Genomic DNA, 27,710 nt, shown 5'->3' with positions numbered 1-27,710 from the left:
GGTTTTATGAACAAGATTGTCATTATTTTTTTTTATGATTTCAAGTATACTGGTTAATTGTAGCGTATATCAACTCACCATCAAAAGAGGGGGAGAGATCATTCCTGCCTTACCTTGACTTTTTGTCTTGTTATGCATGCTGTTTGTTGTGGATCTTTTTACTAAGCCTTAAATAATAATACCAGAAGAAGTCAGACCTTTGAATAAATAGACAGCTTCAACTTCATTTCCTCTCCAAGCAGTTTGGTTTTTTTCATTAACCTAGAAGACATCTTGGTAAGATAGTCTTACGTGTGACTGTAAGTAGGGTGGTTTGGAGAAGGACCCGAGTTTGAATTCAGCAGATTTGTGCACCATCTCTCTGAACAGCACCAATTGTATTTTAAAAAATTTTGAGGTGATTCAGTTCTTTACAAATGTAAAGCTGGGAAGAACAATGGCAGAGGTAAATGGCTGCCAGTTTAATGTGGTCAGGTATAAGGTTATGCACTTTGGATGAAGAGAACACATACTATGATACTGATGGAACTGAACTACAGGAAATTGAAGCTGGGGATTCAGGGTATTGTGGACAGGGAGTTGGAGTTAGAGGACATAATGCAAAGGTGACCAAAACAGCATGGCTGTTGAAAAACATGCTGGCAAGCAGGGATAAAGAGAGTATTATTCTCCTTTATGAGGCTTTAATCAGTTACTTCTGGATTACTGGTTACAATCTCATTGCCTGGAATCTTTTGGAGGTGAAGTGGGAGAAGGGATTCAGAGGTGAGTGACCAAGATTGAGCAGGTCTGTGGAATACTTATGAGAATAGATTGAAGGTCCTGGGCTTCAAAAACTCTGATAAGTGAATAAGTTAAAAGTTTTATAGGATTAACAGACTCTCTTTCAGTACATGGCAGGAAGGGCAAGAATAAGGGTGCTAGAACTAATTTTTTACATGGAGAGTAGTTAATGAATGTGTAGACTGGATTGCCAGAAGTGGATACAAGTGCTTCATTAGTTAATGAGTTCAAGGAAGAGGTACAATGGGTATTGTGTGAATGCTGGTTAGAATAGCTCTTTCATATTGAGTCTTTGACTCCACAAACATGTCAGAGAAATAATTTATTATTATTACTTGGTATTTCCATGGAAGTCATGTGGCACCTGTCATCAAATGTATTTGTTAATGATATGTTTCTCTGTTAGTTTGTTTTGTGAGAGGAGAGGAAAAAGTCAACTTTCCAGGAGGGGAGAAGCCTTGCTATGGCCAGCTGGTTTACATTCAGTCAAAATTCCTTATAAAGTCTCCTTTCATGATAGAACTCTGGTCTTTTCCGATTAAAAACCACATAAGCATCCATAACTCACTTGCTTCCATTCTCCTTTTCTATTGATTTAGCTGTAAGGAATGTTGGGATATTTGCTGTTAGCAGTAACCTAACACAAATAGTCCATCTATCCATCACCATACCAGATAACTCACCATCTTGCCACACTCTTAATGGCTCTCCTTTCAAATATACTGTAGATGTCAGTTCTTTTTGTAACTCAGGTCATTCTTAGTCTTATGTTCTTTTGGATTGCAGTTGTTTCAAAGTGGATGACCTTTGACTTGTGGTCCACTTTCTCATGATTGCCATTTTGCTCTCCTGATCCAAATAACAGGAATAATCCTAACTGAAATGAAGCCTTTCATTCTCCATTTCAAACTGCTGTGTAAGTCTTGTTCTTCAACAAGTGTGACAAGGTAGGAAGAAATCCCCCCCCCCCCTCCCAAAAAATAAAAATAAAAGAATGGCTCAAATCAAAAGTCCAGGATCATTCTTCTCAGCCTGTACTAAAACTGCAAAAAAAGAGCCAAACGTAGAAAAGTTGTATCTTTAAATAGCAATGACCTTTCTAGGGCAAGTGGGATCATAACAAAAGCATGGTAGATCTGGCATCATTCTCTGTTTCCAACTACTTCACACCATCAAGAAAACAGATGTCTTAAACAACTTGCACACTAAAGAGTTTTTCTGATTCCTGATTGTATCCTTCCTGTTTATGCTATAAATTTTAAGTAGCACCCTCTACTTAGTAAAGTTCGGTATTTTATTGGGGTACAGTGAACATGATTCCCCCCCCCCCATCCTCAAGGGCTACAAACTTGTCTGTATTGTTCAGAGACAGCCATTATCCAGTGCATCCAACCAATATTCTTGCCATTCCCATCTTTTGCACTTGTGTGCCAAATGTGGTAATCTATCAAATGTTTTTGCAAAGTCCAATAATATTACTATATTATTGTCTCTTATCCAGGACTCATTACCTTATATAAAATGCAAGTAAATTGCTAAAACAAGACCTAATCTTCACAAATCTGTGCTGACCATTATAAAGAATCCTATTCCTTCCACCCAATGTGTTCTATTCCTAACCAATCTTTCCATTGCCTTGACTACAACTGCAGTTAATACAGTCTATATTTGGAAAAACTTCTGTCCTGGAACTATGTTTGTGGAATGGTACTTTTTTTCCCACTCCTTATGAACCTTACTCACTACAATGACAGGTTGAGGACATAGCTAACTGTTTTGCACATTCCTTAAAAACATGACATGCCATCCATTCTCACAGTTTTGTCATCTAACCCAATCAAAACCTGATTCTTTCACTTCTAATCCTCTTGATTCTGTTGTTTTTGTAATTATATTTGAATGTATGTTTTGTGAGTTATATATCATAAACTAGTGTGCCCTGTTAGGGATAAACAATTTTATTAAAATTATATATATATATATAAATACACTGACAGTAATATAGACTACTTAGTGAATTTTGATGATTATAAATGTAATACTCATTTAATCTCATTTCCAAATCACTAATTTTTAACTTTTTCCCCCCCTTTTAGGTGGCAGCAAAGAAGTTTTTGGGCTGTGCTTTGATGGAGGATGCATATCTAAGAGGAGAATACTGCAAGGCACAGCACAAATAGATCAAAATCAATCATTGGTGGTCTTATTGATGTACAAATTGCTGCTAGTCTTTTTAAGGATCTGTTTCATCAGTGAATAGAATCAGAGATCATACTAGCTTTTTTTCTGGTACACGGTATTTTATAAGTAAAGAAAATATATATTGGAAGAGGAAATCTTTCATATTTATACCATATTAGTACCAGCAGAATTTATATTTGGATGATCAAAAATGAAACAGAAAACAATGAGGCCTGCACCATCGGAAATAATTTACAAGAATATGAGATTCCTTATTTTGGATCGCCCAAGTGATTTAACAATGCCTGTGTTTATAAAGGTAAATCTTTCACTTTCTGATATTCATTATATTGATTCTTAATAGTTTTAGGATATTGAAGAATCTACTAAATAATAAAGAATAATTCACTAGTTATTAAAATAATTCAAAAGTGTTGCCTAGAAGTATGAGACTGAGGTGAGGTAGTGAGCAAGGATTATGAATGATATATTAGCAGAAAGGGGTGCAACTTATTAATGTGTGAAATGAGTTTGAAGGACAAAATGAACTATATAAGAGTGATGGACTGCATTTGAATGGTTTTGGTGGGAATCATTTGTAGAGACTGCTGCTTCTGGAAAGGGGGAGTAAAGAGTGCAGAGAATGAATCTGAGCAAGTAAGAAGTGATGTGAAAAGAACAGTAAGAAAGGAGAGATTGAAGTGGTGCTTATGAATGGAGAAGTGGGTAGAATGAGAGACAAGCAGTGAAATGAGGGCTCGGGGAAGACAGCATGAGAGAGTGTGTAGACAATGGATCTACACATGGAATGGAATGTAGGGAGAACAGGTGGATTTGAAGAAGGTTCTGGGATAGCTAAGAAGAAAAAGAAATGGCTCAAGGAAGGTATGGAGAAGTTGCATCTAATAAGTGTTATAAGTGACTTGTTATAGATCCAGGAATGAGCTGTTATGTTTGTACACAAATGCTAGAAGTATCAGAAACAAAGGAAATGAAATAATTGCATTGATTGACTTTGTTCACCCAAAAATTGTTGGAATAAGTGCAACATGGTTGGATGAGGATGACATCCAACCATGATCACATTGGGTAATCATTGAGTGATTTTAATTATGGCAATATAGATTGGGATAATAAGATAGCAACTAGAAGTAAAGAAAATGAATTTCTTGTTTTTCAGGGACAACTACCTCAGACAGTATGTAACAGGGGATGTCTGAGGATCAAGGGTGTTGGATTTGATCATCTCATCAGAGGATGTCATTATAAATGATGGGTCAAATTCCTTCCACTTGGTAAGAGTGACCATGAAGTGATTACTTGAGTGGTTGCCAGCCATGTAAGGACTTCTGTGAGGAAAGAGTATATGAGGAACTATAAGGCTGGTGATTATGAGAAGCTCAGGAGACAGCTTATAGCTGTAACATTGAATATTGAATGTGGAAAGGAAATCAGTGCTGCCTTGTTGCTATTTAAGAACTATTTAGTAGATGCAGTGTCTAAAGGAATTCAGGAGTCAGAAGGTTAAATAAAGTAGGTGTGAAATGGACAAATAAAGGGATGAGGCATGCAATTAGAAAGAAAGCATTATAAAGGCAGCAGAAGATGAGGGGTAATGATCAATTCCATGAAGAGTACAAAGAACAGGCAAGGAGGATGACTTGGTAAGAGTAGTATGAGCAGCAGTTAGCTAATGAAGTCAAAAAATAATATTTTGATAAGTAGCCAGCAAAAAAAAAAAAAAAATGAATGAATATGGAGAAAGTTATTATTTTAACATTGGAGAAAATGGTATAAGAACTGCTGCTCCAGAGGATAGAGTTGAAATATATAATGAGCCATTCATGAATGACTTTCATCCTTGTCAATGTGACATGGAGAGTTTGAGAGGAGAGACTATGAGTGAGCAATAGGTATATGGGGAAATTGAGAATGAGCAGTAGTTGGGGTTGGGGGGGTAGGCAGTTCTTTCTATATGTAGTCAGCAAAAAAAAAAAATATGGTAGGGTGACATTGATTGGAGAAAATGGTATATGGTGACTGCTGCAGAGGATACAGTTGAGTTATTTAATGAGCAGTTCCTAAAGATCTTTCATTCTTGTGAATGTGACATCACAAGCATCAAATTATAGGCTAATCTGTTTGTGTGAGAGTAATATCCTGGAATACAATCATTAGTAGTGTGCCTCATGGGTCTGTTTTAGGGCCATTGACGTTTAACCTGTTTGTTAATGATATTGGAAGATTGAAATGAGGATATTCAGTTTGCAGATAATGCAAAGTTCAGAAGAGCTTATATGGGCACTAGAGTGGGAATGCCAGTTGAGTGTTGTAAAATGTCAGGTTTTATAATTTGGAAAAACAAAGATGGGATATATAATTTATCCTTGGTGGAGGATATATTATCAATTATTCAACATAGTTAACAATTCTGAATTCTTCCACTGGATTTATTTAAGAGTATCGTATCATCTCTATAAAGTAAAGAGCTATGATTTACATATCCAATTTTGATATCGGGTGCATGCATTTCTTTATAATGTGATCAATATAGATGAAGAACATCATTGCCAGTGGTATGCACCCTTGTCTTATACATGATTTTACACAGGTCTATGGAGTCATTACATAAAACCTTTTGACTCTAACTCCTTTATTTATATATAAATATAGTAAATAAATAATAAATATAGTAATTATTTATTTCCTATATCGATTGAAAACACTCAACATACAAGGCATTTCATGAATCAGCAGACTACCTGTTAAAGCTTGGGTCTAAAGGCTGTAGCTATGCCATCATGGCTTTTTAATTCTATTTATAAAAGAAATTACAAACTTATTTTTACGGCTATTTTGCATGCTTTTGTTTAGGAGTTCCCCTGTTTTAATGTCATTGGCTTTTTACTCAAGAATTCTTAGGGCATTGCAGATGTATTTTAGAGACAAATATATGTAGCATTATAGAAGAAATTTTGCACATACCTTTTCTTGGATGTTGTTGCCTGTGTGTGTGTGGTGGGGACTTAGGCCATGTGGGAGAATTAATTTGAGAGAACACGGGTTTTTTGTATAATAATATACATATTCATTTTAAGGGTGGGCAGAGTGCTTTTTTTTGTAGGGTGGGAAAAGGTGAAAAAGGGGGCTGAAAATAGCAACTGTTTTTTAGGGGAAGGGTTGATGGGGTGTTGGCCGTTTCGACCACGTAGATCATCATCTGAACTCATGGAGGAAGTGGATGCTATATTGTGGTGGCTTGGTGTTTCTGCCTTTGAAGTGTTTGTGGTATTGCCTATTGGTTGGAGTTGTGACCTAATTTTTATGTTGTGAAGCTTCTAACACTCGGAGATGATTGAGTTCTCGTCACATTTTAGAGACAAATATATGTAACATAATAGAAGAAAATTCGCACATACCTTTCCTTGGATGTTGTTGCCTGTCTTTCTGCGGTGTGCATACTTCTGCTGTTATGGTGTTGAAAGTGGGGGGGGGGGGCTTAGGCAATATCGGAGAATTAATTTGAAAAAACCTGGGGTTTTTTTGTATAATATATACATATATTATTTTTAAGGGTGGGGCAGAGTGCTTTTTTTTTGTAGGGTGGGAAAAAGATGAAAAGGGGGTGAAAATAGCAACTGTTTTTTTAGTGGAAGGGGAAGGGTTTATGCGAAAAGGGGGGGGTAGAAGGTTGACGCAGTGCGAGCCATTTCAAACGTGTAGGTCGTCGTCTGAACTCATGGAGGAAGTGGATGCTATGTCATATCGGCTTGGTGATTCTGCCTTTTAAGTGTTTGTGTTATCGCCTATTGGTCGGAGTTGTGACCTAATTTTTATGTTGTGAAGCTTCCAATACTCGGAGATTATGTAGGGTTGGTGGACATTGATTGTCTCTAAAATACATCTGCAATATCCTAAGAATTCTTGAGTAAAAAGCCAATGACATTAAAACAGAGCACTCCTAAACAAAAGCAGGCAAAATAGCCGTAAAAATAATAGTTTTTAAGAGGAGTAACATGGGAATTTTCCCAGAATACCTAAACGAAATTACAAACATTCAGTAATCTTAAATTTTAAAAAAGACAAAACTTGGAAAACATTGGTCAATGGAGGTTATATTTTTATCAAAAGGCTATAATTAATAAAGTAATAGGAATATAGGATATGAAACAAAAACTATAATAAAAAAAAAACATCTTTCTCTACTAGCTCTCTTCCATTTCAAGATTAAAGTATAGTTTGGATATAAAATTTAAGTGAATGAACATTGAAACATTGCATTTAATGAAATAAAAATGATATTGTAGAGGTTGAAAAATTGTTCCCTACAACGTTTTTAAAGAAACTTAGCATCTAACTGCAGAATAGGAGTTAAATCAAAAATAAAATCCAAAATTTACTAACAAATTGTTTTTAGAAACAGAATTGTTTCTATCAGATCCTCCTTTCTGATTTGACTATTTTTGAAGACAGTCTTTCAACACTGACTTGGGCAGGTGGCATTGCTGTTGCAATTCTATCTACACCACTAATAACCTCTGGATAAACAAGGATGGCTTTTTTCTATAGTTAGTTTCGATGAGCGGTCATTTTTTCCACTTCTTTTAATCCTTTAAAAACTCTTGCTGAAATTCCTTTATTTTGATATTTACTGGTTTTTCCCATGCATAAGCGACGTCGCTTTACTTTTGGATATTTCATTTTGTCCAAGTAGGCTTCAAAGTCTAATTCTTCATTTGAACTCTAGGAGGATGATCCCGAGTTGCCGATGCTTCTAGCTTCATCCAGTACTTAGGTGTTTTAGGTAATACTTGTAACCCTTTCATGTGAACTGCCACTTCATAGAGGGCCTGTTTTCCTGTAGTAATTTGGTCGTTACTCAACAAAATAATGGTTCATTGGATCAATGGAAATAGCAGCTAACAGGATTTGATTATCGGGCAAGAGATCCTCTATTTCTTCGTTGAAGATAAATGCTATGCTATCAGCAATTGTCCACTTTTATTCAGGCTTTATATCAAGCTCTTCCGCTCCAACAAGAATTTACTAGGTGTAAATTTTCATATTGCAACTTCTTGGTGACAGTAAAATGGTGAGAAAGTAGACTTTCTAACCCTGTCACTTTAGCTCACTGGCTTTCTGTTAGTAAACATTTATGTTGTCCAGATCTACAAGAACATCTCGGGATGCAAAACATATAAGGAACTTTTTCGAACAGCAAGGAATAGAGAAGACTGGAAGATCCTGCTCAACAGAAGACTCAACCCGTCTTAGACGGAAGAGAAGAAGATCTACACGAAAGCCTTTTAGCTCAAACAAATGCCATATCCAATGAGTACTTTCCCCAGCGTGTTGCCTGATCCTAAATGGCTCCTTTTGCAGCACGTCTCGGGAAAATAGCATCTGTTTTAAGGGTCTTAGCTGAAACAGCTTGCCAATGAGAGTAGCTGCATGATGATCTTCAATCCATCTCTTATTGCTAGTTGCAGAGTATGAACAGCACAACACACACATATATTGAACTGTAATTAGCTTAGATGCTATTTCAGTGATACCATCTAAAATTTCAATGCTCTTTTCTGTTTGTGAATTACTTGCAGAAACGTCTTCGTCTTCTAATATTTGTGTGATTTCTTTGTCAAATTTTCATTTTTCTTAATTGTGATTAACATATTTGAAGCATTATCTGTTACAATACATAGCACCTGCTCCTTTTTAATTTCAAATTCTTCTAAAACATCTTCCACTAACATTTGAAGATATTTGCTGTTGTGATGTGCCTGGGTGTTCTTGACTCCTAACTTCTGAGTTATTTTATTGTTTTCGTCAACAAATTTAACATTAATAGCAAAATTGACTTAAGTGTGCATGCATCCATTTTAATGAAGACAAAATGTCCCTTCATACTTTTTCAAAGTTCTTCTTTCTTACACTTGGTCTCTTCAATTATCAGTCTCCTTATACTTTCTCTTTCCTGAGGAAACTCCAAGTTTTCTAGCCATTTCTCCATTTAAGCCTAAAAAAGGATAGAGGTCTTCACTGCCATTTCAATGAAGTGGTTTTTAAACTTTTCTGGCGTTATTGTTATGGTAACTTTGTCAGATGTAAAGAATCTTGGTGGTTGGTTGTTTGGTCTCCAGTAGATTTCTAATCTTTCTTTAGATCTGAAGTAGAGGGGATGTTTTTATTGCTACAGCCTCTAACACTTTAGGATAAAAATACTGGAAGTGTCTTTAAATTTGATGCTCTTGTAGTTGCATTTTTATCAGAACCACAAAAACTAATTTTTGCATCACATGCGTTTTCACAATCATCATTTCGTATAATACATTGACACACATTTCCCATCTGTTGTTATTGCAAAGTCTTCAAAAACAGGACTTAGTTGACACTTGTTTCATGGGGGGTGCCACTTTCACTAATATAATATATAAATTATCATAAAATGTTTTATATTGAAATTTGCAAAGAACTTGAAAAAAAAATAGATTAATTATATCATTATCTATGAAATAGGAAATCTTAGCATATTATTTTATTACAATTTAAATTCATTAGGAGTTGGTTGTTTTTACTGACTCTGACTCCAGTAAACCAGGAATTGCTTCTAAATATAATGTCCCAGTTTACACCATGTAATTATATTGTTTTCAACACTTCTTTTGGCACTTGTGCATTGTCCAGACCTACAAAAGTGAAATAGTGATCTTTGTTATATTCCCAAGATTTCTCAGCTATTTGTTTTAAAGATCTGATCCTCTATTGAGTATGAACCTGGCATTCTTCTCAATTTCCCCTTCCACAATTTTTTTAGCCTGTTCAAGAATGTTTGCATAAATCTTAGTTCAGAAGGGAAATTCCTTGCAATTCTCAGTTTTATTTCCCTTTTTATAGGTAGTAACTATGAGAGCTCTACTCCAGTCACATAAAGGCAACTTTCTGACCAGGCTTTCTCGATTATGCTGTGTAGCCACTATAAAACTTTTATACCACCATATTTAGCATTTCTGATCATATATCATCTATTCCAGCTGCTGCTGCTTGACATTTATGGTTTTTGATGGCTTTTTTCTACCTCAGGTATTGATATGTACTCTTGATTGCATTCCTCTTGGATATTTTTATCACTGTTAAGTTCTTTCAAAGTAATTACTTCAGATATCTAGAAAATCTTCAGTTTTCATGTCACTTTTCATTTTAAGAACATTAAGGATATTTATATTCAAGAACATTCCTTATATTCATATTTTTTACTAAAGTCTTCTGACTTTTGTTTAGCTACTTATACACATTGCTTTACTTTCTTATATTTTCCTGTGTTCTTTTGCAGCTCATGTTGACTTATTTGCTTGGAACCTTGATACACTTGCTTCTCATCTGGCACTTCATCTTTAACTTGTGTCCACCATAGACAAAGATAATTTCTATCCTTGCAGACAATTTTGCCACGTGCCTCTCTGACTGAACCACCATTTTCTTTAGGTTTTCCACTGTCTCCATGGTTTGGTTCCATATTTATTTATTCTTGAATAATATTCGAGTCTATAGTTCATCTCCGAAAGCTGATCAACTTTTCTTTTAAAACTTTTTTATGTGCAGTTGACCCTTGAAGAACGCAGGTTTGAACTGCATGGTTCCACTTATATGCATTTTTTTGAATAAATATAGTGGAAATTTTTCTTGGAAATTTGCGAGATTTAAAAAAAAAAACTCGCAGACGAACCATGTAGCCTAGAAATATTGGAAAAAATAAGAAAGTTCGGTATGTCATGAATGCATAAAATACATGTAGATACTAGTCTATTTTATTATTTACTACCATATATATATATATATATGGTATTGACAATCTTCACACTTTTTAAATCACTTAAACAACTTCCACCAAGACATCAAATTAACCATGGAGATTGAAGAAAAATGGATCTCTACCTTTTATGGACATAAAATTTACTAAGAAATCTGACTCCATAAAAATCTCAATCTTTAGAAAACCTATGCACACAGACTGATACCTGCATGCATCCTCACATCACTATCCAGCACAGACGATGGATATCTTCTCAACTTTAGCACATCGTGCCAGATCTGTACTGTCAGATGAAGAACTAAAAAATGAACTACAACAGGACCTTCAAAAACTATCAATAAACAACTATACCGCCATAAACGAAACAACGTAGAAACACAGGACGACCCCAAAGATTATCTCCTTGCCATACATCAGCACACTCTCCAAGAAACTAAGAAGAATTTTGGGAAAGTTTTACATAAAAATATGCTTCTCTACTTTTCTCAAACTAAGATCAAGTTTAAGCAAATACAAACAAGCTCACAACCATTTACAATTCCCAGGTGTGTACAAAATCATATGTGACCGCAGAAAACCATACTATGGCCAAACGGAAAAATCCATCCTCCTACGTCTCGAAGAACACCAAAGAGACATTGCTTACAAAAGAACCAGAGCTAGTGCCCTCTCAAGCCATGCCCTGTTTTCAGTAGACACAAATAATGAAGGCCACCGACATGAGATAAACTGGACAACAACTTCAAACCTTCACATATGCCACGATGAGGTAGAACGCCACATAGTCGAGTCTAAGGAAATTGTCATGGACCCTCTCTATATAAACATGTAACCTCAGCTACAATTTACCGGACTCATTCAGCTCTGCTGTCAGATATTGGCGCACTCATGAAGCCACACGCGCACAGGTGTCTAACAATAGAACTTTAACTCAGACTGTAGCTCCAGTTCAAAGTTAACTGTGGTTTATAGTTGAATTTATAGTTTTATAGTGACTCAGTGTTTTTTTTATTGGCTTTCTGTGTTCTCTCACTCCTAAAGAAGTCGGTCACTCCAATGAAACGTTGCGTAATTAATAAATTTAATTGTTTGTTCTAATTCTCGGATCTCAGTCAGTACAAAAAAGTATGAATATATCAAAAAAAAAAAAAAATCGGCCAACGCCTTTTTATCCCCGTATATGGGGAGTAGGCGAGGCCATTTAGCCCTATCTAACTTTTGGAGACTGAGTGGGCAGTTCAATCTCCACTGGTACCCAATCAGAGATAGATGGCCCAAGGCTATCATTAATTAAGCGGTACAAAGTGAAGAGAGATGGCTCAAATGTGCCGCCATCTCGTGGTCCCTAATGTCTGAAATAATGTGGGTTCTACGGTCGATTTTCTTGAGTTTATGGGAGGAAAAACCCGCTTGCCCATGCCAGAGATCGACTAACTTGGGAACCAGTCGAAAAAAGGCTTAGAAAAATTTCCTGTAGTCACCGACTAGACTCAACCAAGTTTTCCTTCGTGTGGCCAAGCGCCGTGGTGTGCAAACGCCACAGCCACTGATCTACACAGGCTCTGTATGAAAATATACACACACACACACACACACACACACACACACACACACACACACACACACACACACACACACACACACAAATCTATTATAAAAAGTTAAAATTTATTAAAACTTATGTGTACAAACATTTACAGGCCATGCATGACTATTTGCAGTCAAGAGAAATGGAAACAAATGTAAAAATGTAGTATTAAATCACGAGTGCATAAAGTGCAGTGTTAATAATTAAATTAGCATAAAATAAAATTTTATAACGATTTTTAATTAGTGTATAACCTAGACTACCATAAAGCAATCAATCTTATTGCTGCTTCATTATCAATGCATGAATTTCTATACCTGTAAATAAATATGAATTTTTTTTTTTTTTTTTCAGAATATCTTTTCATTTTTGATGTCTAGTATTAGTAATATATAACATCTACAGTGTTTTGTATCATATAAGACAATATTGATGTTGTTACTGACAGGCATGTGATTCATCTTGTAAATAGATGATGAAAACTTATAGTATAGTACTAATTTACAGTATTTACTCTCCCTGGTGCAGAACACCAGAGTGTACAGGGGATTTGGAATTGGAAGCGATCACTATTTAGTCTTGAGCAGGATGAAATTGAAAAGAATAACATGCAAGAAAGTTTTAAAGCGAATAAAAGTTGAGCAGCTCTCAGATGTGAACTGTAGACTAAAATACACAAAGATTATTGAAGAAGAAATGAAAGAGTTTGAGAACAGGAACCAAACCTTGGAGATTCAGTGGCAAGCCTTGAAGAAAACCCTGATTGATTCAGCCAGAGAGGCATGTGGTGAGGTTGTCTGCAAGGATAAAAAAATCAGAACGTCATGGAACACACAAAGTTAAAGAGGTAGTGAAGGAAAAGAAGAAAGCATATCAAAAGTTCCTGGTAAAAAAGTCAGCTTTTGCTCTTAGAGAATACAGAGACAAATGTAAGAAGCAAAACACTGTAAAACTAGCTAAACAAAAGTCATGGGAGGACTTTGGCAAGAACATAGAAAATAAATATCAAGAAGGTAGTAAGATATTCTGGAGATTGTTGAAGAAGCTTACAAATGGAGGAAAGAGTGCTGTAAAAGGAGTTAGAGATGATAAAGGTGATATGAAAACAGGAGAAAAAGATATTCTTGAAGTATGGAGTAATTACTTTGAAAATTTGCTAAATGAAACATGCAGTGATGTCAGCACAGTGATAAAAAAAAAAAAAACACTGACCAGGCAGTCAGGAATACATATCCATACTTGAAGTAGAAAATGCCATCAAAGGTTTGAAATGTGGAAAGGCAGCATTAGTAGATGATATTCGACCAGAAATGCTGAAGTATGGTGGTATAAAAGTTACAGTGGCTGCACTGCATAGTTCAGAATGCCTGGACAGAGGGACAAATTCCTGATGATTGGAGTAGAGTTCTAATACTTGAGAAACAGTTGAGAAGAATTGAAGAACAAGCTGGATTCAGGCCAAATGGAGGCTGTCAGGATCATATCTTCACTTTACGACAAATAGTTGAGAAAACATGGGAATATAACAAAGATCTGTATTTATGTTTTGTCGATCTGGAAAAGACATATGACAAGGTGCCAAGATTGAAGCTATTCAGTACGCTACAGTAATATGGTGTCAATGGGGCATTATATCAAACAATACTTAGTCTTTATTTGAGTTGTAAGTCAGCAGTTAGAATTGAAGGAAATACTGGAAGCTGGTTTACTGTTAGATCTGGTGTGAGACAAGAATATACATTATCCCCTCTGTTATTCATTATCTATATGGATCACATTATGAAGGAAAGTGGTATTGAACATGATATCAGAATTGGAGATGTTAATGTCAGCTCTTTGCTTTATGTGGACAATGTTATACTTCCAATTAAATCCGCTACAAGTTTGCAAGATTCCTTGACTAAATTGAATAACTGTTGTAATAGATATGGTATGAAGGTCAGCATTAAAAAGACAAAGACAATGAAAATAGGTAGAATTGTTGAAAATGTCAACTGTGTTGTGAACGGGGAACCTGTGGAACAAGTAAAACATTTCAGCTACTTAGGCACGATTTTTACTGAAGATGATAAATTAAATATGGAAATGGACAACAGAATCAACAAGGCTGGTATGGTGGGCAGTCAATTGAATAAATTCATATGGAAAAGAGAGAAATTAGTCAGAACACTAAATTAGCTGTATACAAGACGGTGTTCAAACCAGTTTTAACTTATGGATCTGAGAGCTGGGTCAGAATTAAAATACTTGACCAAAGACTAGAGACCGCAGATATGAGAGTCCTGAGAAAGATCAGAGGCATGAACAGATGGCATCAATGGCAATATCATATTAAAAACGATGGGTGGGGGGGGGGGGGGGTGGGGGGGGGGGGGGGTGGGGGGGGGGGGGGGTGGGGGGGGGGGGGGGTGGGGGGGGGGGGGGGTGGGGGGGGGGGGGGGTGGGGGGGGGGGGGGGTGGGGGGGGGGGGGGGTGGGGGGGGGGGGGGGTGGGGGGGGGGGGGGGTGGGGGGGGGGGGGGGTGGGGGGGGGGGGGGGTGGGGGGGGGGGGGGGTGGGGGGGGGGGGGGGTGGGGGGGGGGGGGGGTGGGGGGGGGGGGGGGTGGGGGGGGGGGGGGGTGGGGGGGGGGGGGGGTGGGGGGGGGGGGGGGTGGGGGGGGGGGGGGGTGGGGGGGGGGGGGGGTGGGGGGGGGGGGGGGTGGGGGGGGGGGGGGGTGGGGGGGGGGGGGGGTGGGGGGGGGGGGGGGTGGGGGGGGGGGGGGGTGGGGGGGGGGGGGGGTGGGGGGGGGGGGGGGTGGGGGGGGGGGGGGGTGGGGGGGGGGGGGGGTGGGGGGGGGGGGGGGAGTTAAAAAGACACAATGTGAAAGATGTGGTCAGAGTTTGTGAAGCAACGTACAAGACTGATTTCTTGGAAAATCAGGGTATACGAGTTATGGTGAGTATATATATTAGAACTATGTGGATGATTCTGGATTAAAATTTTATAAGTTAATTTCAGTGACTCATTTATACTACATAAATTATTGGAATTTGATATAAATCTGTTTTTATAACATAATATGTTATATTGAACTACAAGCAGGTGATTATGGCCTGGTTAGGAAAAAGCTTAAATTTGTACCATGGGATAACAGTTAAGGGTCATCTAGAGGAAGCAGTATTAAATTGTATACACAGGGTAAGGAGGGTTACTCAGGTAGTAATTGGATGAGTAATATCATTAAGCATAAGCTGCAGAAGAAGAAAAATGCCAAGCTCATGAACAGTACTAGGTTCAGCAAGGAAGGCAAAATCGGATTATGAGGGGAATCTAGCCGAGCAGGCCAAAGGAAATCCCAAAGAGTTTTTGTTATATGGCAAGTGAGGAAGAATGACTATGGAGGATTAATCTTAATGAGTGATGATGGTCACGAGAAGACAGAAGCAGATAAAACAGTTGAGTTACTGCTTTAACCTATGTTAAAGCAGTAACATAAGTTAAAGTACTCATTCTCTTTGTCCATACCTATTTTATCATTGGGAAATTTTATTTCTCTTTTTGTAAATAGGTACTTATGATAACTTTAATCTAATCATCTGGAATTTTTATATCTACATAATGTAGGCATTTCTTGTTGAATATCATTACTCCAGCTGTCATTCAACATCTCAGGTTTCTGATAGCCTTTTCTATCTTATGGTATTGCCATCCTTCCAATTGCATTTCTCTTAAATATTTTCTATCACTGTTCTCTCACTGCTTGTTTCATAGTCTTTCAAAATATACAGAATCTGATTTCTTTCATAGTACTTTCCTACATTTCTTGTCTTTTTTTTATGATATATTTATCTTCTTACCAAAGAAGAAAAATGATTTTTCTTGTGTCTTTCCACTTTTGTTTAGCTATTTTTACACATAGGTTTATTATCTATATTATGAAAGATAGATACATAAGAGGTGGAAATTACTATAGGTCAATAAATTAATGACCATTGCTACCATTGGAAATATTTAATGTGAACAGGAAATTTGTATTTTCTTTGAATTATAATAGCTACAGATTGCACTCATCTTGCTGTTAATATGTATTTATAATGCATTCTGTTGTATTTTTTCTGTGTGCACATTGGGAAAATGGTCTAGACTGAAAATTTTGCTCATGAAATATTTATTCCAACATAAATGACTTCAGAGGAAACTTTACAACTACTAAAAAAGTGACGAAATATGAAACAAGACAAAAACTTAATTTCTAAAATAGAATATGCAGATCTATGCAAAACAATAAGGAAAAAGATGATGAAATAAGATCTTATAACACTAAAAAAAACAAAAACAATTGAAAACTATGAAAATAGTAAGAAAACATATATCAATTGGCAAAAGTCAGATAACTGCAATAAAAGATAAGAATGGAACTACAATAAGGAACCAAGAACAAATCCCAAGCATGCTAGAAGAATCAAATATAAATAACTCTTCTCCATCACATATGGAATTCATCTCCCCCATTCACTTCAGATGAAATAAAACAAATGGAAAATGTCCTGGTGAAGACCTAATTCACATAGAATTAATTAAATGGGGAGGAAACAATATAATTCACCATGTCACAGACTTACTAAATCTATGCCTAGAAGAGGGGAAAGTATCAGAAAATTGGAAAAATTCTACTCTGATACTGTTATTTAAAAAAAGGGGGGGAAAGAAGAAGTAAAGAACTATAGACCAATTAGTTTTCTCTCTGATCTGTACAGAATTCTCACAAAAGTAATAACAAACAATTTAACACCTTCTAGACTCGAATCAACCAGTAGAACAAGGATTCCGTAAAGGCTTTAACATAATTGATCATATTCATGCAGTAAAACAAATAATAGAAAAAGCAGAAGAAAACCAATTGCCTCTCTGTTTAGCCTTCAATGATTATGAAAAAGCATTTGATTCCATCAAAACTAATGCGATAATCAAAGCACTCCAGAATTAGAGTTCCTGAAGAATATATGGACCTCCTCCAGGCAATATACCTCACTGCAACAATCCAACTCCACACAAGTAGCAATAAAATATCAATTGAAAAAGGTGTCCGAAACCTTGGTGTAAAAATTAATAACAGAAACTTAACACACCTAAGATATGCAGATGATATCATAATTTTTGCAAACACTCCAGAAGACCTTAATATAATGATAGAAGACATATCATGAAAGCAGAAAAGTCAGTCTGAAGATAAACAGAGAAAAAACTAAAATCATGTTTAATCATTTTGTAACACCAAAAAACAATAATAGAAAACAATTTCTTGGAAAGAGTCTCTTCATATACATACTTAGGGTCATCTCATTGATCTAAACTGTGGACTCCAAAAGGAAATAAATAGGAGAGTTCAACTTGCCTGGAGTGCATTCAGAAAATTGAAAAGCATTTTTCAAAACAATGATGTTCCACTCGGTTTAAAAAGGAAGACATTTAACCATACTTCCAGTCATCTCATATGGTTGTGAAACTTGGTCACTAACAAAAGCACTGGCAAATAAATTAACTCAAAGAAAAATTGAGAGGTTGGTGCTAGGCATCACATTAAAAGATAAGAAGCCAGACTGACATCATTCTTCACCACAAGCGACTAAAATGGAAATGGGCTGAACATCTATCCAGAAGAGAAGATGAGCGATGGACCACCATACTAATGAACTGGATTCCTAAAGAAGGGGAAACAAGGCCGAGGACATCCTAAAAGAAGGTGGATTGATGAATTGTCAAATTTTGTTGGGGATAAAATTGGTCAACCATTGCCAAGAACAGAGAAAGGTGGAAAGAACTGGAGGAGGCCTTCGTCCAGCAGTGGACAGAAAATGGCTGAAAAGAAGAAGAAATGACTTCAGTAATTTATTTACTTATAGTTAGCTTTCTTACTTTTTTTTTTTTTATTATTATTAGGGTGCCTGTCGATTTACTACTCAGAAACTTCTATGTATTTTTTTATTGGACTACCTTTAACTTTCGAAACTACCATGAAATTCTGAATGTTCAGGCTTTGCAACTGAGATTTGTGGTTTAGTTCTTATGCTCAAACTCATTATTTCTTCAGTAATACGGGAAAACCTCGCTTAACACGAATTCGATATGTGTGATAATCAGTTAGTGTGATTGAGTGAAATGATATTATTTCCCACTTTATGCGAGTGATTAATCAGTTAACGTGATTTTTTTTATGTTATGTGAAATTTTACGTTAGACAAAATTTTTAGTCGCCAATCTTCAGCGAGTGGAAAAGCTGGAAGTCATTAAGAGACATGAAAGTGGTGCTGGTAATACAATGATTGTGCGAGATCTGGGATAACAGCGAGTCTACAGTTTGGACTATATTAAATAAGAGCAAAGAATACAGAGAATCACTTTGGATAAGAATTATAATCAAAAAAGAACACCTCATTGAAAGAGGCCAAATTTCAAGAGGAATGTGAAAGCTTTACTGAGAGTTTAGGATGGTATGACTGTTTTAAAAATCGAACTGGACTGCATAACGTAAGAATAACTGGGGAATCTGCTAATGCTGATAAAGATTCTGCAGCCAAGTTTTCTGAAGAATTGCAGAGCATAATTATGATGATCGGCAAATATTCAACATAGAGGAAATTGATGACTTTTGGAAGCGTATGTTAACAAAAACGTTTCTAGCTAAAACTGAAGCATCTCATCCGGGATACAAAGTATCTAAAGAGCGTCTTACACTTTTATTAGGAGGCAGTGCAGAAGGCGTCTTTAAGCTCGAGCCTATGTTAGTTTATCGTGTGCAAAATCAGAGATCTAACATTATTAAAGAAATCAGCACATTGAAAAAGAACTTGGATTTAATGAACTGGATAGTGAAGATATGAGAAATTGGCTGATTTCCATTCAGAACAGTTAAGCGAGAATGATCTCCTTCAACTAGAAGAACAGCATGCATATGAAGAAGATAAGGAGTGCAAACAAGAAGAGAATATTATGACTAAGAAGCTAACTACAAAAGAACTTCAGCTAGTTTTCAATCACATTGAGTATGCTAATGAAATTTTGTTTGATCCTGATTTGGAATGAAGTTTCGAAGTCTGCTGAATTCTTGATAAAGCTATTGCAAATTGCACAACAAGATGAAAAAGTTGAGCACGATTCAAACATCTTTAATTTTTTTTGTAAAAAAGTAGCTCAATCAAATGTTTAGATATTAAATAAAAATATAAATAGTTGATTTTTATTAACTTTGATTTTATCCTCTAATATAGCTTATACTATAATTTTTTTTTCAAAATTAGGAGGCAATGTGGATAAAGAAAATTTATGCTAACTGGTGGATGAATTGTAATTATTCCTATTGTTTATTGTATTCGCTTATTGTGCATTGATTGGATTAATTAATTACGTTAAGTGAGGTTTTCCTGTATTTGTATATTTGAGTCACCAGTCATCTCTGAAAGCTTTGTTTGAACAATAAACATGAAAGTTTTATAAAGAACTGATGCAGCTCATTTTTATTCTGTTTACAACTATGTGGTAATCGCTTCCTATTTCAGATTCCTGCTCTTGTGTTTTGGACAGGAAGATATCACTGTCAAAAATAACATCCAATAAGATTTTCTTGTATGTTCTATGTGAATTTATTCACACATGTACATAAATCGTGAAACATTGTTTTAGTAATGCCTAGTCCATCTTTTTAAAGAGAAATCGAACAGGTGCTAACCATTATTATTAGCTTTGCTCTTTTCCGAAATATTTCTATATTTTGATAACTGCTGTTCAGATATAAGTACTACCATTTCTTTTGTTCTTTGTCAACTTCCTCTCTCATTACTTGAAAATTTCCTTAGTTGAACCTTTTGTAGAACTTTAGATAAATAATTCTCATTGTCCAATTTTCCATTTTGATGTAGCAAATTTTAAGCTACTTGAGATTGAGTTTTTCTTCATATTTGGAGTTGAATACTATAGATCCTTCCTTAGTTATTATTGCTTCCTTACTTATTAAGGAATTTATATCCTTATTTAATAGCGTCTTACCTGTTGTAATCTTTTAGTATTGGTAACTCTAATTATGTTAACTCTGAAAGCTTAAATTACAGGGTAACCTCTCGGGGGACCCTGTAACCCCTAGAGAACGTGTCCCCTGGGTGGCAGATAGGGGAGCCCACCATGTGTGTGTGTATGGTGGGATGGTCCGAATATACTGAATAAGGACTCGTTGACCAACAGGGCCATAAGGGACAATCATCTTGATTGTAAGAGAAGCAGCACTCTCATGGACCCCTAGCTAGACCTATCCTCTCCTTCTACTACTTTGAGGAAGATCCACTTACTTTAATCTTTCCTATAAGGCCTTATCAGCCAACTCTTCTTACTTTATGACTCCTATGCTATTAGAGTACTCGAGGGCCATGGGGTCTTTTCATTTCTGGCCTTACAACTATGCCCTCTCTATAAATCTTACTATAATTCCTCTATAATCTACTCTTTCCCCCTTCAATATACCCTATTCCTGTTATGGGTTTAAATTCGGAAGAAGGCTAGTTGAGAAGCCTTAAGGTAGCAGCCCTACCACCGAACCATTCCATTGTCAGGCTAGTCCCCTGACATCGAGAACATAATTCTACTAGTAAGATGACAGAAAAAGATAATCGGAATGAATCTATAGGAAAAGACCCTGGAATGGAAAAGGTAAAACAAAAATGGAAACAACAAAATATAATACACATAGCAAACTGGAATGTAAGAGGAATAACATATAAAGAAATAGAATTAGACCAATTATTAAATGAAAGAAATTATAGCAGTAATCACTGAACAAAAAAGAAATCAAAAGGACCCATGAGAACTGAAAATTTTAATGTGATATACAGTGGAGTTGACAGAGACCAAAGCGCACAAGCAGGAGTCATGATTTGGGTTCATAACTCCCTTTCTTTAATTAAATAGATAGAGGCTATTTTACAATAATTGGTTTATATGCCCCAGAAGGGGGAAGAGAACGAGATAATATTGATTTTTATAATCAGCTACAAAACATATATAATAAAATAAATAAAAATGATTACATAATTTTAGCAGGAGACTTAAATGCAAGAATTGGAAACACGAAAATTAATAATAATATAGGAATACATGGAGAACATACTCTAAACAGGAATGGTAAAAAATTGATTGACTTTGTAGTTTATAATAACCTAAAAATAATGAATTCCTTCTATAAACATAAAGACATACATAAATATGCTTGGGCAGGAAGAGGATGGAAATCAATATTAGATTACTTTATATTAAATGAAAAGATATCAAAATTTTCACTAGATGTTAGAGTTCACAGAGGATATGAAATAAGTAGTGACCACTTCCTTGTTAAAATAAAATTAAGATTACCACTTAAATGACTACAAGTAACAAGAACAGAAAGAAAAATTGAAACATTTATTTATAAAACTAGACTATTGAATGACACAAATATACAATGGTTATATGAACAAAGAATTAACCAATATCTAGATAAAATGAAGAAATAGAATGGCTTAATATAAAAACGATACTAAATGCAGCAGCAAATGAAGGCTTAGGAAAGACCAAAAAATTCAGTAAAAAGAAAAAACTGAAGATCTGGGATGATCAATCAAAAAGAAAAAAGAAGCCTATCACAAATGGTTAAGCAGTAAAAGATTAGAAGATGACATATAATATAAAAGAATAAGAGCCATAGCTAAAAGAGAAGTCAGAAAAAGACATAGATAATCATGGAACAAATTTGTTTCTAATTTAGAACATGATTTATATAAAATAAGGCCCAATATGTATAAGATTTTGAAACACTTAAATGCAGATACCAAAGAAAACAAAATTAAACACTGAATTGAAATTAGAAGAATTTCTAAATTACTACACAGAATTGTAGACAGACAAATATTATAAAAAAGACAACTGGCAAACAATCAACAAAAATGAAAAGGAAATAACTCAAGAAGAAATAGAAATCAGCCTGAAAGAATCATCATCATCATAAAATTCCTGCTATGTACCCTCAAGGGGTGTACAGGATATGATAGTACTACATGAAAAATTTACATCATTATTAATTTCCTATCTACAATTTTCCTCCAAATCAGTCTGTTACTTGTCAAGAATCCAACATTATCAGATCTTATATTTCTATCGTCTAAGGCACTTTGTACCGTATCAATCCACCTATATCTTGGTCTTTCTCTGAGTCGTTTTGCTGCCAACCAGGCAGAGAACACTTGATTTGCTAATCTTTCCTCGCCCATTCTGTTTAAGTGACTATACCACCTGAGATTAGCTCTGCTAACGCATTCTTGGATGCTGACAATGTCAAGTTCTTTCCTAATATCCTCGTTTTTAATATGATATTGCCATTGATGCTATCTTTTCACGCCTATAATCTTTCTCAGGACTCTCATATCTGTGGTCTCTAGTCTTTGGTCAAGTGTTTTACTTCTGACCCAGCTCTGAGATCCATAAGTTAAAACTGGTTTGAACACTGTCTTGTATACAGCTAATTTGGTGTTCCGACTAATTTCTCTCTTATTCCATATGAATTTATTCAATTGACTTCCCACCATACCAGCTTTGCTGATTCTGTTCTATATTTAATTTACCATCTTCAGTAAAAATCGTGCCTAAATAGCTGAAATGTTTTACTTGATCCACAGGTTCTCCATTCACAACACAGTTGACATTTTCAATGATTCTGCCTATTTTCATTGTCTTTGTCTTTTTATTGCTGACCTTCATACCATATCTATTACAACAGCTATTCAATTTAGTCAGAGAATCTTGTAGCGGATTTATTTAGAAGTATAACATCATCCGCATAAAGCAAAGAGCTGACATTAACATCTCCAATTTTGATATCATGTTTAATACCACTTTCCTTCATAATGTGATCCATATAGATAATGAATAACAGAGGGGATAATGTACATCCTTGTCTCACACCAGATTTAACATTAAACCATCTTCCTGTACTTCCTTCAATTCTAACTGCTGACTTACAACTCAAATAAAGACTAAGTATTGTTTGATATAATGCCCCATTGACACCATATAACTGCAGCGTGTTGAATAGCTTCTCTCTTGGCACCTTGTCATATGCCTTTTCCAAATCGACAAAACTTAAATACAGATCTTTGTTATATTCCCATGCTTTCTCGACTATTTGTCGTAAAGTGAAGATCTGATCCTGGCAGCCTCTATTTGGCCTGAATCCAACTTGTTCTTCACCAAGCTTTTCTTCCACAATTCTTCTCAACCGTTTCTCAAGTATACTTGCATAGATCTTGCCAGGAACACTCAGTAGGGAAATACCTCTGTAATTCTCACGTGCAGTTTTATTTCCCTTTTTATATATGGGTACTATGAGAGTTCTACTCCAATCATCGGGAATTCGTCCCTCTGTCCAGGCCTTCTGAACTATGCAGTGGAGCCACTGTAAGACTCTTATACCACCATACTTCAGCATTTCTGGTCGAATATCATCTACTCCTGCTGCCTTTCCACATTTCAAGCCTTTGATGGCTTTTTCTACTTCAAGTATGGATATGTATTCCTGACTGCATGCCTGGTCAGTGTTTGCTAGCACTGTGCTGTCATCACTGCTTGTTTCATTTAGAAGTTTTTCAAAGTAATTACTCTATGCTTCAAGGATATATTTTTCTCCCATTTTCATGTCACCTTTATCATCTCTAGCACATTTTCCTCCATTCCTAAGCTTCTTCAACAACCTCCAGAATATAATTTACCACCTTCTTGATATTTATTTTCTATATTCTTGCCAAAGTCCTCCCATGACTTTTGTTTAGCTAGTTTTACACAGTGTTTAGCATTCTTGCATTTGTCTCTATATCCTCTAAGAACACAAGCTGACTTATTGGACAGGAACTTTTGATATGCTTTCTTCTTTTCCTTCACTGCCTCTTTAACTTCCTGTGTCCACCAGGGAGTTCTGATTTTTTTATCCTTACAGACAACCTCACCACATGCCTCTCTGGCAGAATCAATCAATGTTTTCTTCAGAGTTTGCCACTGAATCTCCAAGGTTTGATTCCTGTTCTCAAACTCTTTCATTTTTTCTTCAATAATCTTTGTGTATTTTAGTCTACAGTTCACATCTGAGAGCTGCTCAACTTTTATTCGCTTTAAAACTTACTTACATTTTATTCTTTTCAATATGAAATTCAATTTTATCGTGATCAAGACTAAATGGTGATCACTTCCGATTTCAAATCCTCTGTACACTCTGGTGTCCTGCACCAGGGAGAAAACATCACTATCAACAATAACATAGTCAATGAGACTTTTCTTATTCCTAGCCTCTTCTCTCCATGTGAATTTGTGCACATTTTTATGTTGGAACATGGTGTTAGTAATAACCAGTCCATGTGCTGAGCAGAAATCCAACAGATATTTGCCATTATTATTATCTTTGCTCTTTTCTCCAAACAAGAAACAGAAAATCATCTGGAGAAGATAAGCTAGGTTCAGAACTATATAAATATGCAGGAACAAAATTTAAAGAAAGACTTATTATTTTTAAATAAAATTTATTCAACTGATATCCCCCCAATAGAATGGAAAAAAGCAATTGTGATTCCTATCTTTAAAAAAGGTAATAGAAATGACCCTAAAAACTATAGCGGTATCAGTATACTAAATTCCTGTTACAAAATATATAGCAGAATCTTAAATAGCAAACTAATGAAATATTCCGAAAACTTTATTTTAGAAGTACAGAATGGATTTAGAAAAGGATGATCATGTATAGACCTGGCCTTTTACCTAAAATTAGTAATAGAGAAAAGAAGAGAATACAATTTAGAAACACATATTGCATTTATTGACTTTGAAAAAGCATTTGACAAAGTTAAAAGAAACATATTAAAAGAAAGACAAATACCAAATAATATCCTAAAAGCAATCACAAATATATATGAAAATAATCAAATACAAATAAAATTAAATCACAAGCCATCATATATGAGAGAGATAAACCAAGGGGTCCGACAGGGATGTCCCCTCTCAGCAACTCTTTTTAATATCTACTTAAATCAAATAATAAAGTAGAATAAAAATTTACATCAAGGAATTAAACTTTCTCCTACAGTAAACTTAAACACTCTCCTCTTTGCTGACGACCAAATAATAATTACAAATTCTGAAGATAGATTTAAAATAGCTTTCTGTAAGTTAAATGAGATAGCCAAAGATTATGGTATGATAATATCAACAGAAATATCAAAAACTATGGACTTTACAGGACAAGATCCAGCAAGAACAAAAATAGTAATAGATAACAAGATCTTAGAACAGGTGAATTCATTTGATTACCTAGGATGTATGATCACATATGAAAAAGATATAAACATCAAAATTGCAAAATGTGGAAAGGCAGCATTAGTAGATGATATTCGACCAGAAATGCTGAAGTATGGTGGTATAAAAGTTACAGTGGCTGCACTGCATAGTTCAGAATGCCTGGACAGGGACGAATTTCCAATGATTGGAGTAGAGCTCTCATAGTACCTATATATATAAAAAGGTAAATAAAACTGAATGTGAGAATTACAGACGTATATCCCTATTGAGTGTTCCTGGTAAGATATATGCAAGTATACTTGAGAAACGGTTGAGAAGAATGGTGGAAGAAAAGCTTGGTGAAGAGCAAGCTGGATTCAGGCCAAATAGAGGCTGTCAGGATCAAATCTTCACTTTATGACAAATAGTCGAGAAAGCATAGGGATATAACAGAGATCTGTATTTAAGTTTTGTCGATTTGGAAAACTCATATGACAAGGTGCCAAGAGAGGCTATTCAATACGCTACAGTTATATGGTGTCAATGGGGCATTATATCAAGCAATACGTAGTCTTTATTTGAGTTGTAAGTCAGCAGTTAGAATTGTAGGAAGTACAGGAAGATGGTTTAATGTTAAATCTGGTGTGAGACAAGAATGTAAATTATCCCCTCTGTTATTCATTATCTATATGGATCACATTATGAAGGAAAGTGGTATTAAACATGATATCAGAATTGGAGATGTTAATGTCAGCTATTTGCTTTATGCGGACGATGTTATACTTCTAAATAAATCTGCTACAAGTTTGCAAGATTCCCCGACTAAAATGAATAAATGTTGTAATAGATATGGTATGAAGGTCAGCAATAAAAAGACAAAGACAATGAAATTAGGCAGAATCATTGAAAATGTCAACTGTGTTGTGAATGGAGAACCTGTGGAACAAATAAAACATTTCAGGTATTTAGGGACGATTTTTAGTGATGATGGTAAATTAAATATGGAAATAGATAACAGAATCAACAAAGCTGGTATGGTAGGAAGTCAATTGAATAAATTCATATGGAATAAGAGAGAAATTAGTCAGAACACTAAATTAGCTGTATACAATACAGTGTTCAAACCAGTTTTAACTTATGGATCTGAGAACTGGGTCAGAAGTAAAACACTTGACCAAAGACTAGAGACTGCAGATATGAGAGTCCTGCGAAAGATTAGAGGCATGAACAGGTGGCAGCAATGGTAATATCATATTAAAAACGAGAATAGTAGGAAAGAACTTGACATTGTAAGCATCCAGGAGTGCGTTAGCAGAGCTAATCTCAGGTGGTATGGTCACTTAAACAGAATGGGTGAGGAAAGATTAGCAAAACAAGTGTTCTCTGCCAGGTTGGCAGGAGAACGACCCAAAGGAAGACCAAGATATAGGTGGATTGATATGGTACAAAGTGCCTTAGACGATAGAAATATAAGATCTGGTTATGTTGGAGTCTTGACAAGTAACAGACTGATTTGGAGGAAAATTGTAGATAGAAAGTTAGCAATGATGTAAATTTTTCATGTAGTACTATCATATCCTGTACATCCCTTGAGGGTTCATGCAGGAATTTTTTTAATGTGACTAGTAATAGAAAAAATTAAAAGGATGTAATATGTTCAAAGAATGAAAACAGAAAGATTGCCAAAACAAGCTTTAAATTACAAGCCATTAGGAAAAAGAAAACCGGTACGTCCTCTTAAACGATTCAACGATGACTTCTAAGGCTGGAACAGACCATGCTAGGCCTAAATCTTTGATATGCATGATGATGATGTTAACACACTTATCTAATTCTTCTGTGAGTTCCACATCTTTTCCAGTGATACTTCTCATGTTGATGTCTTATATTTTGATCAGCATTTCCAATATCTGACTTTTAACAGTTTATCCTAGTTCCCTAATGAAACTAGGTGAAACTTCAGCCAGCATTGCATTTCATTCCATATAGAAAGAATTATCCTCTAATTGAGCTGCTGAACAGCATCTAGGGTATT

At 35.6% G+C, this 27,710-nt stretch overlaps 1 protein-coding gene across 4 annotated transcripts in view; it reads left to right on the top strand.

Annotated features, from left to right (window-relative positions):
* The window catches only part of LOC150107453 (protein tyrosine phosphatase type IVA 1-like), a 185,211-nt gene that overhangs the window by 118,654 nt on the left and 38,847 nt on the right, over window positions 1–27,710 (top strand). For all 4 annotated transcript variants that reach the window (XM_090391883.1, XM_090391881.1, XM_090391885.1 and 1 more), the window contains exons 2-3: window positions 2,880–3,284; window positions 15,204–15,295. In XM_090391883.1, coding sequence (XP_090248009.1) covers window positions 3,176–3,284; window positions 15,204–15,295 — 201 coding nt within the window. In that variant the 5' untranslated portion in view covers window positions 2,880–3,175. The remainder of the gene's footprint in view (window positions 1–2,879; window positions 3,285–15,203; window positions 15,296–27,710) is intronic.

The sequence above is a fragment of the Typopeltis vanoorti genome, chromosome 4 (genome assembly GCF_054136105.1).
Source record: "Typopeltis vanoorti isolate ZY-2024b chromosome 4, IOZ_Tvanoo_1.0, whole genome shotgun sequence".
NCBI lineage: Eukaryota > Metazoa > Arthropoda > Arachnida > Uropygi > Thelyphonidae > Typopeltis > Typopeltis vanoorti.
Note: the sequence above shows the minus strand (reverse complement) of the source record. Positions and strands in the feature narration are given on the sequence as shown.